The following is a 14,376-nucleotide window of genomic DNA, read 5'->3' as shown; positions in this document are numbered from 1 at the left end:
TATTGTTGTAAATAACAGCTAATTAGAAAATAGAGTTAATTAGTGCATCTTTATGTCTGTTCATTATATACTTATTTATTGTTGGATGTTTAAAGCAAATGTTAGTATGAAAGAGAGTGCCATGTAGCCAAAAGTTAATGTGGTTATAAATGCATAACAGTAGAGAAGCTGTATGACTTATGTTGGTTTTGCAAAATTAGTTGGGAAAAGTAATTGTTGACTTAAAAAAGCATCCATATCATTAAAGTATTGGATGGTTTCATATTAGCCTGCTCATCTTCTTAGTTCAATCCCAAGCAGAGTCAATCCAAAAATGGTATATGTTTTTCTCTACTAAGAACATGGTGCAGAGATTGGGTAGGGAAACATGTCTTCTTGTCAACTTTCATCGTGTAAACTAGCAAGTTACAGTAAATTCCATCTCAGCTCAGTTTTTTCTTGTATAATTTAGACTGATGCATATTCATATTACACAAACATATTCTCATCATAGTATTCCTGTCATATTATCCACTGGACATCAAACATAATGAATTTATAGAAATTTGTTTGAGATTTGGTAAAAGCTAAACAGCAATCTTATCAGAATTATTTTTTTCTCCATTTAATAGCCTTATTTGAGTCTTTAAAGGAATCCTCTTTAAGCTTTTCTTTGTATAAAATTTAACTGGATGGAAATGTTTAATCAACTAGTATAATGATAATAATACTCTTTATTTCGAGAGGTTAAGGTCAATTGAGCCTCCTAATGAAACAATAAACAAAAACAATCAAAGTTAGATTCTTGACATAGAGTTACATTCATGTGCATGTATGCAGAAAATTATAATGGCCTGAAACCAATCAAATAAGATTGTACTGACCAAGATGTATAAATCAATGTCACCTCAAAGCTTGTAATTATGATTATTGCTGTGAGGTGATGTGACAAGTAATGATGAGCAGACAAATAGTATTACATAACTTTTGGCTGATTTCCTGTGAGTGGTTGTGTATGGTTTTACAGGAATCTACATTATTGGTAGGCTTGTTGCTGATAAAAGCAAACTTTTCTCCCTAAAACTCTTTTTGAGTTACAATGTTGGTATCTTTAAGTATAAAGTGTATGTACCCAGTTTGTTTCGTAATATATACTTTGAATATATGCACATTTCCTTTGCTGGTACATTTGGGATGACAATAAACTGTAATGTACATGTACATGTATTGCTCTTGATTTAATTTAGATTAATGATAACTATGGATTATAGTATATATATTTCACCTTCTGGTAGCCTTGATATATAAGGATACCAATCTTGAAATGAAGCAGTGGATTTAACCTAGTGTTACGAGGCACCCAACATCTTACATGGTTGACCTAAGTTCAAGTTCCAAATAACTATATGCTGTTTTCAGTTGTCCCTTCAGTTGACTTTGACATAACTTCGTTTTCATACATGTACACTCAACCTAGTTTAATATTAAATGTCTTCTTAGCAAGCGTTATGAAAGTCCCTCTGGTTTCTCTCACCCCTCTTTTGAGCAAATACAGATTTAGTTTATTATTTTAAATCCGACAAACTGCTGCATGCCCAAAGTTGCAGCACATCTTAGAAAAAGTAATCATGGTATTAATGTTAAAATATATCATACACAATAGAGAAGAAGTGCCTAAAATTTATAAAAGAATTTGTATTTAAATGTGACCTGCTTGTGAATTTTGGACTGTTATTTCCCTAGCTGACGACCATTGCTGAAAACATTTGTGAATTTATATGTCATGTAAAGATTGTTATAAAAATAGAAAAATTTACAAGGACTGTATCTAAAGTATATCCATTTCTTATGCTGACATAGACAACAATTTTGGATACACCATAAAATGATTACATAAACATTTGTTTTTTTACAGATACAGAAAACTAGCACTTAAATGGCACCCTGACAAAAACCCCGACAAAAAAGAGGAGGCAGAAAAAAAATTCAAAGAAATATCTGAGGCTTATGAAGTACTATCAGACAGTAAGTACTTATATGACTTAAAACATGTCATGGTAAGTTAAGTGTTTATTGTTGTCCAGCTGATGTCTGAAGTACAACATTAAAACAGATTAATATTCTTGCAGTGAAGAGTTCACAAACAGTCGTATCTCTCATATGATCAATGTGTGAAATGACAATGATATAAATGACTAGTCAGTGACAAATATCTGATGATAATACTGCTCTCAAACTTTTCAATGTTCTCCTATGGTCTACCTTTATGGGGTTTCATTATTTATTTGGAACTCAATATTTTAATCTACCAGTTTTGTTATAAAGAGCTAGCTTGTGACAATAAACTAATGCAGCATTTTTTCATTGAAATAACTGAATGCACTGTTTCATTAAAAGTGGTTTGTAAGACATTAAAAAGCTTTTATCCTTGCATCAGAATGATAAGTAACACCTGTCAGTAAATGGAATGTTTATATGATGTAATTCATCAGATAATTATAGTAATCAAAATCTATACACAAAATTCCAGATGTACCATATCAGAAAGCATTTGGAGTTATTTCCCTTTGAACAGAAAACAGTAATATTCCTAATAAACTTGAAAGATATATATGATTCTTCAAACTTTCAGAATTTAAGTAATTTATAGCTTTATTTTAATCATGTAGTTTCTTAAAGAAAAGCAGATATTTTGTTTAGTCTGATATGTTCCTGGAAATATAGTACAGTCTATTTTGATGATTGTATATTTCAGAAAAGAAGCGGGAACTTTATGACAAATATGGAAAAGAAGGATTAATTAATGGTGGTTCTGATTACGATTTCCAAGACAATTATGATCACTTCCGTGGTTTCCATTTCCACAATCCAAGAGATGTATTTAAAGAATTTTTTGGCGGAAGAGATCCCTTTGAAGATTTTTTCGGAGGTATTTACAGAACAGGAAATTTTAATCAATAGGAAATAGTACTAATACATAATATGTAAATAATTTGATCACACAACATGTTGTATTACAGTTTGAAAAATTAATAATCTATATAAGAAAATATACTGGAAACATAGTATACTTCAGTAAAATAAAGGGAGACAATTTTGATAATAAACAATTGAACATCAGAGGAAAATCAATAGGAATGAGCCAATCTCAACATTCTGAGAACAAAGTATACCATACTACAGAAATCTTCATAAGAAATACTGCTTATGAAGTTGTTGTTTATATTTAACTATAAATACTCATGTGGTAAGAAACAGAAATCACCATGAAACAGATAACAGTAACACAAGAGTCCAAAGTAAACATAATTGAGAAACAAAATATAACCAGTAATGGTCAACAGCCACTGTTATAGTCAGGGACTTGTCATTCCTAAATCAATCAACACCAGACTTGTGAAGAACAAGAAACATTTAGGGATGACCAGGTTCCTTTCTTGAAACATATTAAAATATACACTTTTAGGAAAAGATGTTTTGCAAAATAACAGCTGTATATTTCATGTTAGGGGAATGCTTTTCACAAATTAACTTATGCCAAAAAACAGCAACCCAACTGGTTCACAAAGAAAGAAAAACAGTGCAAACATGCTTAAGTACTAATTTTATTCATTTAGAGATGGTTGGTACTTCTATGAATATTGTGTTTGATGTTAAGGACACCATCCCCATTATATGAGCCTACATGACCAACTAAGTAGACAGTGTTGACCAGCAAGGCAGAATTATCACAGATGTCAAAAACACATGTATTAACTTGTGTACAGATCCTGTATTCACGAGCACTTAATCAGAAAGTTTTTGTGATTTTAGGTGAAAACAGTGGTTCCTTCTTCACAAATTCTTTTCCAGGATTTCCGTCAATGGGCGGAGGTTTATTTGGTAACACTTTTGGAGGGGAAACAGGGTAAGTAGGGGACATAATCCAAACATTTGGCTGCTTATTTTCCCCCTATTTTTAGTTTAGTTTTTAGTTACATTATACCATAGTTATTGTTAAAAATTGAAATAATTTTGATAGTATACACTCACACACAAAAATTTTAATCTTTTATAATATGATATTTATTTTTTTCTGTTTTAAAGAACTTTTGAGGCAAAATCCATGACAAAATTATCAGCAAAAGGGGGATAACCCTGTTGATTTATTTGATTTTCTATAAGTACTATCAAAATTATTTTGCTCTTAATGAGTACTTTTAGTTTTAGTTATAATTTTATCACTTAGATTTAATATTGTGCAAATTTAAAAGCATGGTAAGATGTTATTACTTATACATTCTGATAATCAATGAATATTCTCTAACGAAAATATGTAAAATTTAAAAATAATGAACAGAAGTGGAATACTGAAATAACATTTTTTTATTGTACAAGGGTTAATAGTTCAATATTGTTGTAAAAAAATATCTCAGTCACTGTCATATGGTATACATGATAGTTTAAAATTGGTATACTTTGAATGGGATAAAAATCATACTTTCATAATTTTTGAAAAAAAGCATTAGATTTCTTTGATGTAACATATATAGTCTGGAGAATATTGATTGAATGTGTTTTACTTTTACCATTGTATGTTTTGATTTTTTAATCAGCTTTGCACATATTACACTTATTTATTCAAAACATGTTAAGGAAATTACCAGATGGAACAGAAAATTTGACAAAGATTATAAATGATATACATTTTGTATCAGCATAAGTTGGTGAAAATAAAAAAAAGAATATCTGAAGGGAAAAAGACTGACTTTGTTAAATGTATTACATGTAAATATGTCTATGTCAACAGTTTATTTTTCGACACCTCACGATACATGTACATGAGAATTATTTAAACCTGTTAAGTCTCAATTTATTAATTAATATAAAGCACAAAGAATTCTACTTATATAAATGAGTTTCCATACACTTTAAAACTAGCTTCAAAATGAAACTACATTTCACATTGATGCTAGGAATTTTAAACCATCATTGAAGATCATTAAAATCATATAGGATATTTGTAATGAAGAACTTGAATATCATATGTTGCTTGTACATGTATTTTTGGTGAGGTGAGAACTGTTTGGAATTTTGTGTTTCAATAAGTTATTTATGGCTTTAAACACGCACATATATGCATATACATATAACCTCAATTTCAATTCCTTTTACCATTTTCACTCATAAACATAAATAAATAAAGAGATGTGGAAGGATTGCCAACTATCTTTTAAGCAATAGACGAAGATATGAACTTCTAATTTGATATCACACTCTGTATAGACCCTAGACCTGTATTGCCTTTAAGGGTTTTCTCTTCTGTCATGTATGAGGAATTGAGATGTACTATAAGAACTGATATAAGAATTGCCATATATTATTCTCTAATTGATAACCCATGTTTTGTGAAAAATATCTCTAACAACAAAATTGTTCAGGATTCAGCCTACCTAAATATCTTTTCTCATATGTAAGTTATATACATGTGTGTTAGTTCTGTGCATGCATCTTTATCGTTCATGGTGTTTGTTTCATTCTTTCAATTTTCTGAATTTATACTTATGTTAGTTATCTTAAAACAATATATTCAATGAGATAAAAGTTTAGTGACAATTGCATATTAATTGGGTTTTTTCTCATGAGTGGAAATTATTATACGCCTGTGAAATACTTAATCATTTTTCCTTCAAATGAAGTTCTTAAAAAGTAACTTTGCATAGATAATCAAATTGTAATAAATAAGCTGACTTTAGGAATAAATTTCAAGTTGAAGTTCCAGTTAGAAAGACAAGTTACCCAATCTTGCCTCTTATAATTTTGCCATTGATTGTTTTGATACTTTATGCATGTGATACTCTATTATGGATGTTAGCCCGCATGGCTTGTTTTTTTGGGGGGTCCTAATTTACCAACATCATCACCAACCTCCAGTGCTGTTTTCAGTCGAAGAAGAAGTAGTAGGAGTAGGCGGGGTGACGCTCAACAGTCAAGACGACCCAGGATTGGTGCATTTCATTCATTTGGTCACCCAGCAGAACATGTTGGGATGCTGGGATTTCCTGTACACTTTGGACTTTCATCATCTATATTTGACCATCATCCTTCTATAGGGATGTCACCTGGGTAATACATTTCTGCCAGCTCTATAAAGCATGCCTTACCTGGGTCTCTAGTAATCAATTATGTATATACATATTTATATATAGTGTGTATTGCATGGGAAGTATATAGAAGTGTTTCCCAAAATGTATAATTAACGTTATTAGTCAGTTTTATCATTATCTACATAAAAAAACATGATAAATGTGTTTCAATCAAAGCGTTCACAGAAATACTGTAAAATTCAAAAATTATTGAGTTCATTTATTAATGTCCTAATCAAAATTCAATATTAATTTGATTTTGTGATTTCAGGAAAATTTTGATACATATTAGATATTAGAATTCAAGTTCTTTTAATTGTGATACTCACCCAATCACATTTATATTCACATCAATATAAACCTCTAAATAGTTTCTGAATTTACAGTACTTGAACTTCATTGAAAAAGATTTTAAATTAAAAAAAATCTGATTATCTGAGAGCTTTTATCATCACTTAATACCTTACATCAATTAGTAGTTATTTTTTTCTCAAATTTAAACTTACACATAGTTGCCACTATATAATGAATTGTATGCGCCTGTCCCAAGTCGGGAGCCTCTGGCCTTTGTTAGTCTTGTATTATTTTAATTTTAGTTTCTTGTGTACAATTTGGAAATTAGTATGGCGTTCATTATCACTGAACTAGTATATATTTGTTTAGGGGACAGCTGAAGGACGCCTACGGGTACGTGAATTTCTCGCTACATTGAAAACCTGTTGGTGACCTTCTGCTGTTGTTTTTTTCTACGGTTTGGTTGTTGTCTCTTTGACACATTCCCCATTTCCATTCTCAATTTTATTAGATAGTTAATTGTTCCAGAACTTCAAGAAAATATTCAGCTTGTCATCCAATACATAAAATACATGTAGTACTTGTAGATGAACCCATTTAAGTATTGATTTTACAAAAATAAACATAGGAAATACACATTTCCATTTGTCAAATGAAGACTCATTTTATATATTTAACATATTCAACGAGAGACTCATATGCTCTGCTAAAATATTTAAATACCATAGTTTTTGAGGGCCTCTGTGGCCAAGTGGTTCTAGCCTGTTAACAATGGGTATGTGGGTTTAAATCGTGCACTTAGTCTCAACTTCAATTTTAGGAGTTTTTCTGCCAAAGGTTTTGTTCCCACTGGGTGCATGCCAACAACTTTTACCAATGAAAACTGACCGCCACAAATAGCACAATAGTGTTGAAAGTGGCCTTAAACACCAACCAATCTGTCAAACCAATGTTTTTTATTTGCCTAAGCTGTTGGTTTATTCTAAAATCTTTCAGTAATGGAGTAAAATTCCTTATAATTATTTTCCAGGTTCTTATAAGCAATGCAAACAGATAGTATAATATTCTGAGATTTGAAAAAATATTTCATAAAAGAGTTTTCGACAAATCATTTTCCAAGATTTATTTATGATTTAAGAATGATTGATATGGTTTGCAGCATAATTTTAATAACATCAAATCTTTTGACAAACATAAAACAAAACCCTCTTTTAAAACCACAAATCTCTAAATAAATGATAGCAAGTTTTGCTTGGTCATATAGTTGGAGAATTTTAAGAATATTTAACTTTCACTTCAACTACAGGAATCAGCAGTATTTTACACACAAGTATTTTTAGATTAGCTGTAAAACATGTACATACCATGATTCACACCAACATGATTATAGAGAATGGACGAAATGATCAACTATTAAATACATATATAATAAAATTACTAATTAATATTAATTATCCTGGAAAGAAATATATATTAATCTATAACACTCTTACACAGAAGTAAATGTATCATACCTAGATTGTTCTTTATATAGAGATTAATACATGTCCTTTTCCATATCAGCCTGGGTATCATCCCGAGACCCCCATATCAGCCCGATAGTTGATCATTTCGTCCATTCTCTATAATCATGTTGGTGTGAATCATGGTATGTACATGTTTTACAGCTAATCTAAAAATACAAAAGTTCACGTAAATTTTGATGTCGTCATATAAAATATCTGACGTCACAATGGAAAAGTAAACAACCAATACCGGAAACACCAGAAGTAACTTGCACGAGAAGCACTGTTATGGATTTTTGCACGAGACACCCCTGACATGGGTTATCAGACCGGGCTGATATGGGTTATCAGCCTGGGTGGGAAATTATGGCTTGTGAACTTTCGTTCGTTACACATATGCAAAAGCTATCATATAAATGCTAAGTATATGATAAATAATGATTAACCCCACAAAAAACACTGACTGATGCTATATATGTTTGGTGAACTTTCCTGTCATGTACTGTAGTGCGAAAACTTATCTTCATTAGTTACTTTAAACCAACATATTTTCATGGATACTTTATTTCGCTTTTAGTCCTTTCTATCCTAAATTGTGGCGATTTAATTTTGCAATGCTAAAATTTACTTGATGTTGTTAAATAAGGAAAAATGAAAGTTTTACATATATTTTCAATAATTTTCTACCAGCGAAAGTTGTAAAAATTAGTTGGTTCTTCTGTAAAGTGTGGTTCCATTATAAATTCATACTTAAAGATAGAAAAAAGATGTCATAATAATCTCCTTGTTGCTGAAAATTGTATTTCTTTGATAAATATAAGTAGTTTTTTTTGCAGTAAAGGTTTTATATACAGTTTAGATAGTCTGCGGTCAGGTGTTTTTAAACATCAGTAACTGTCAAACCTTCATTATTTTTAGCTCACCGGGCCCGAAACTACTGAAACTACTGGGCCAAATTTAACCAAACTTGGCCACAATCATCATTGATGTATCTAGTTTAAAATTTGTGTTTTTTGACCCGGCCAACCAACCAAGATGGCCGCCATGGCTAAAAATAGATCATAGGGGTAAAATGCAGTTTTTGGCTTATAAACTCAAAAACCAAAGCATTTAGAGCAAATCTGACATGGGGTAAAATTGTTTATCAGGTTAAGATCTATCTGCCCTGAAATTTTCAGATGAATCAGACAACCCATTGTTAGGTTGCTGCCCCTAAATTGGTAATTTTAAGGAAATTTTACTGTTTTTGGTTATTATCTTGAATATTATTATAGATGGAGATAAACTGTAAACAGCAATAATGTTCAGCAAAGTAAGATTTACAAATTAGTCAACATGACCAAAATGGTCAGTTGACCCCTTTAGGAGTTATTGTCCTTTATAGTCAATTTTTAACCATTTTTCGTAAATCTCCATGATCTTTTACAAAAATCTTCTCCTCTGAAACTACCAGGCCAAATTAATCCAAACTTGGCCACAATCACTATTGATGTATCTAGTTTAAAATTTGTGTTTTTTGACCCGGCCAACCAACCAAGATGGCCGCAAATGACATTCAAAACATTACTGTAGAGGACAATTTTTACATAGACAGTGTCTTATGGTGAATTTGTTGTTTTAAAATGCAGGAGACAATTTCACCAAAAGACTTATAATTAAGATTGATTGTAAGTCATGAACAATTCAGTATACTTACAATCAAATGTCAACGAAGTTTTTTTGTGAAATTGACTCTAGGACTTAAAAAAGATTTAAAATTATATAAAAATGAGAAGATTATAAAATATGTGCCATTTATTTCCAGAATGTCATCGTTTACAAGTACATCATTTGGTGGACCCTCAAATGCAGGAGGAAACTTCCGCTCAACTTCTACGTCAACAAAAATTGTCAATGGCAAAAGAATTGTAACAAAAAAGTAAGAATATACCACTAATTAACCTTGTTAAGATGAACAAAAACAAATGTTTGATCTTGTTCTTATTTTATCATCTTTGTAAAAAGAACAGATAGATCTTCCAGATATAACAGCAGAATTTGCATCATGGATACATACTAAGGAGTTGCATTAAATCTTTTGACAAATGTAATGCTAAGCAGGGTAAACATCTGGTCAGTATTAATATATCAGAGGTACAGGGCCTACAAAAATCAGATAAAATTACAATGTATATTTTCTTGATGAAAATTGAAGTGTATAATTTTATGTCTGTTGACTATCCAAACTGAAACATTCACTTAGTTATTCAAAGGTATGTTATTTTTAGGTAAAGATTGCATATAATGCAGTCAAATCTATGGGACTGACTTGATTTATAAGAGTTCCAAGGTGATCACTACCTTTTTGATACTATACATTCTATCCATGAACATTTCCAGAAATTTATGGATGTAACATATGCTCAGATATTAAAGGCACAAAATGATGTTACACTTTGTCAAAATAATAACATAACTTTTGCAAGGTGCAGGAATCTAATATATGTTCTAAAAATATAAATTATGTCATTGTTTACCCCATGGCCAAGTTCAGATGGAACTCGAATTCTGACTAGAGTTCCATGTGAACGGTAAATAATTTTGAATAGTAAGGTCTCTAGATTACCGGAAGTACAAGGCCCCTACTCTGAATATGTTTACATTCAAATTTGATTGGATTGATGTCATAACATCTAGAATATCGAGTCGATCTCTACGAGCCCTGCCGCAACCCAGGGCTCCTTGAGTGTAAAAGGCAGGAAAGCTATATCCAATCGTAACAGGTGTTATATATGACCATGTAAATCCAATCTACTTTAGATATCCATCTGAACTTGGCCCATGTTATAAAATTTGAGTTATCTTCCTTTGTCTAGAATAGCTGTAAAAATCAACTACAACCAATGCAATATGTAATTTTACTTCCCACTGATGAATTGAATCAATCTTGACCATTCAGTGTTTTATTTCAGAGTTGTAGAGAATGGTAAAGAAACAGTAACAGTAGAAGAAGATGGTGTAGTTAAATCACATCTTGTGGACGGCAAGTCTCCAGCAATATGTAACTAATGGGACCACTCTTATTCAAAGCGATTCTGTGTTAAATTGTATATAACTCATGTATTTTAAAACACATCATTGACTAAGATTCATTTGTTATGTTGATGGCTCAGAATCTTTACACTTAGAATAATTGGATTCTAGATTGTTTCTGTAGCATGTTGGGTTATTTAACTGCAATTCACAGAAACTGATGGTATGAAAAGTAGTTTTCCATTGGACAATTAATGAGTTTATTTCACCAGTGAGATCATTCCATTAGAAGGAAAGTTAATTATGATTAGAGAGTTTTCATATGCATAAGATCTTAAAAAGAAGGCAACCACAAAAAATAAGGTCTAGTAACAACTGTTTAACATAAGTTCTATGAAGAACACAGAAATAATGAAGAGTAAATCAGCTATATAAGTGGAAGGTATTGTAATCCACTGGTATATGGGATAGATTTCCATGTAATTTTACTGACCTTATTCTGATACAGACAAGAATAATAAATCTAACAGTTATTTTTTTCTGTAGATTTAACATATCAGAAAGGTTACATTAAAAAATGACTAAAAACAAATGTAGCATGCCTTGACTTAAGAAGCTATTTTTTTTTAGATTATTATTTTATAGAATCATGTGTGTGATAATACTTCACATGAAAGAAGTTTTTTTTTTTTTAATTATAGAAATGTAATCTTACGAAAAAAAGATTTGCTAAATTCAAAACTCAGGGAATGTGTTGTAATATTTGGAAATATTTGTTAAGAAATTACTTTGTGGAACTTTTCTATTGAAACATTACTTCATTTTCTAGGAAAGTCACAAATACACATAAAAGTGGCATTTAAAATTTTAGACTTTCATGAGTGAAAATTTCAAAATAACAATTATTTGAGCTGATCTCAATTTCATTTGCTGAAGTAATGTTTTAAAGGTCTAGTCCGAAGCAAGGATAAGTCTTTAATCAGGCATGATGTTTTTAAGAGGCACATACACACGTTTAAGCAAAAGAACCTTGGAAATAAAAGTCCTTTTTAGCTTAGAAAAAAAAAAATGATTTTTAACAATGAGCCATCAATGATGCTTTAAATGTTTATATTATATCTATTTACCATTTTATAATTTAACTGAACTTTCTTGAAAGTGCAGTAAATAAAAATGTCTCTGTTGTTTATCATAAATCTGCATAATCATACATAGATTAGATGACAACACTTGCTACATGTGTGAAACATAAACACATGTTCTAAGTCAAGGTCAAACATAAACACATGTTCTAAGTCAAGGTCAAACATAAACACATGTTCTAAGTCAAGGTCAAACATAAACACATGTTCTACATCATTGCTGCAAGATTTGTAGAGTGAGAGAGTGGTGTTTAGTTTTATAAATGTCTTGTCTAAAAACAAAATTGAATACTGATATTTTGACAATGTTAGGACTTATCTTGCAAAGACAACTGTGTATTGTTATAGATTGTTCATTAACCTCTGGATATCCTTTGTTCTCTTTGTGATATTGGCTGGGTTGCTGTCTCATTAAACTTTTCCCTAAATCTCATTTTATTCATAGATGTAAAATAATATTTTTCATTAAAAATTGCTGGAAATATAATACACTATGACAGGCATTGGTGTATATTCTTACCCGAATCATTTTAAATGGGTATTAGAGAACATGAATAGTTCATGTAGAAATATAGTAAATATACTGTAAGCCTTTTATTGAATACATTTTTGTTTAGTTGTTTGTTGTCCCCCCTAACTAAGATGATTCAATTATTGTTTACCCTTCTTTTCATTTGTCCCATATTTAAGTCTTGCATTAAATATGTATGATGCTAAGTTTGTTAAATTGCTTATACGTCTGAAGAAGACTTGGTTTTGTTTTGTATTTTAACCTTTGTTACTTACTAATTTTGTTTGTATGAATACATCCAAGTGTTTTATTTTATCATTTTAAAAGATATATGCAGTTTTGAAATTAAAATTGTTATTCTTGACATTTTGTCAGATTCAGAACTAGAAAACTGAAGTAAAGTAAGTTTTTCAGTGATTAATTCCCCCTTTGAACAAGAAACATCTGAATACACTACAAGACCATCATGTGAGCTATGGTGAGAAGTGTGCTTCGTATTTTCATGATGCAAGTTTTTTTTCATCATATTAGAAAAGCAAGAAACAAACCAAAGTCCAGTCTAAAAATCAGCATTGTGTTTATGTAAACAAATTTGGTGAATTTGAATATTCCAAATGGTTTAAACTATTTTTTGCATTGTGTATGAATGAGAGAAAAAAAGGATATTGTTTGTAAATGTTATTTGTATGAAGATGTTGTCTGTTTGTATGTATATTTTGGATCATTATATGTTTGCCGCTAATGCTGGCATTATTCTTATATCTTATTGCTGGAGTTACTATGGAAACTTCATGTAATAAAAATTTTCTCAGAGATCTTTTCATTTTGTTTTTGACAGAATCTACAATGCATACTGTGGATTCATTAATATTTGAATTACACATTTTCTAAAGGAATAAATGCAGACTTTGCCATAACCACGAAATTAAATATCTACTAATATGCAAGTTTTCCTCAAACCACAAAAGTTGGTATCCGTGAACATAAATGACATTTAAAAAACAGAAAGGAATACCAGATACAAAAGCACACACACACTTGAAGACAGCTATAGGTATTAAAAGAGACCATGATGGAATCACTGATTTTTTACAGAATATTTTATATACATGTGCTGTTTCACATCTAATTTCTTTTTGATCCAACTTTCATACAATAAAATATTGTTGTTTGACATACCCTCAAAATATGGTTTCCAGATAATAACCGGGTTAAGAGAAGATTGAAGGCTCATATACATGTTTTAGATGGACACATTCTGAATGAGCCTGTCCCAAGTCAGGAGCCTGTAATTCAGTGATAGTTGTTGATTGCTATTGGTCACATCATTGTTCCTTAATTGTTTTTTATCAGATCATTCGTTTTCAACTTGAGCTTTATATTTTGTCCTGCTGTTGCCATTAATATCTTTCTACATAGTATCATTTATGCTCGTTGTTGAAGGCCATTAGACAACATATAGTTGCTTACACAAAGAAAGATGTATTGATATTTGTATTTATTTTCTCTGCCTTTTTGACTTACCTCGGCATGTGAGGTTTCTGTGTGAAGATATCAGTCATGTAGTCAATACCTGTATATAAGTTATCAATTTTCAAAAATTGTATCACTTCTTTTGAGATAAACAAAACATACTGCATTGGTCACATTATTCATGAACTCTAGGGGAATACTTTTAGTTTTCGCACTCTAACTTTAGTAAAAGTGAATAGAAATCTATGAAATTTAACACAAGGTTTATGACCACAAAAGGAAGGTTGGTATTGATTTTGGGAGTTTTGGTCCCAACATTTTAGGAATAAGGGGCC

The 14,376-nt window shown here is 30.7% G+C and overlaps 1 protein-coding gene across 12 annotated transcripts in view; it reads left to right on the top strand.

The window, feature by feature from the left end:
• LOC134706442 (dnaJ homolog subfamily B member 6-like) overlaps positions 1 to 13,381 on the top strand; it is a 28,379-nt gene extending 14,998 nt beyond the window's left edge. For 6 of the 12 annotated variants that reach the window (XM_063565380.1, XM_063565381.1, XM_063565385.1 and 3 more), the window contains exons 3-8: positions 1,895 to 2,004; positions 2,735 to 2,908; positions 3,793 to 3,886; positions 5,905 to 6,084; positions 9,708 to 9,821; positions 10,855 to 13,381. In XM_063565380.1, coding sequence (XP_063421450.1) covers positions 1,895 to 2,004; positions 2,735 to 2,908; positions 3,793 to 3,886; positions 5,905 to 6,084; positions 9,708 to 9,821; positions 10,855 to 10,951 — 769 coding nt within the window. In that variant the 3' untranslated portion in view covers positions 10,952 to 13,381. The remainder of the gene's footprint in view (positions 1 to 1,894; positions 2,005 to 2,734; positions 2,909 to 3,792; positions 3,887 to 5,904; positions 6,085 to 9,707; positions 9,822 to 10,854) is intronic. The other 6 variants (XR_010105618.1, XR_010105617.1, XR_010105616.1 and 3 more) reach the window with 6 other exon arrangements.
• Positions 13,382 to 14,376: the final 995 nt, after the last annotated feature.

The sequence above is a fragment of the Mytilus trossulus genome, chromosome 2 (genome assembly GCF_036588685.1).
Source record: "Mytilus trossulus isolate FHL-02 chromosome 2, PNRI_Mtr1.1.1.hap1, whole genome shotgun sequence".
NCBI lineage: Eukaryota > Metazoa > Mollusca > Bivalvia > Mytilida > Mytilidae > Mytilus > Mytilus trossulus.
Note: the sequence above shows the minus strand (reverse complement) of the source record. Positions and strands in the feature narration are given on the sequence as shown.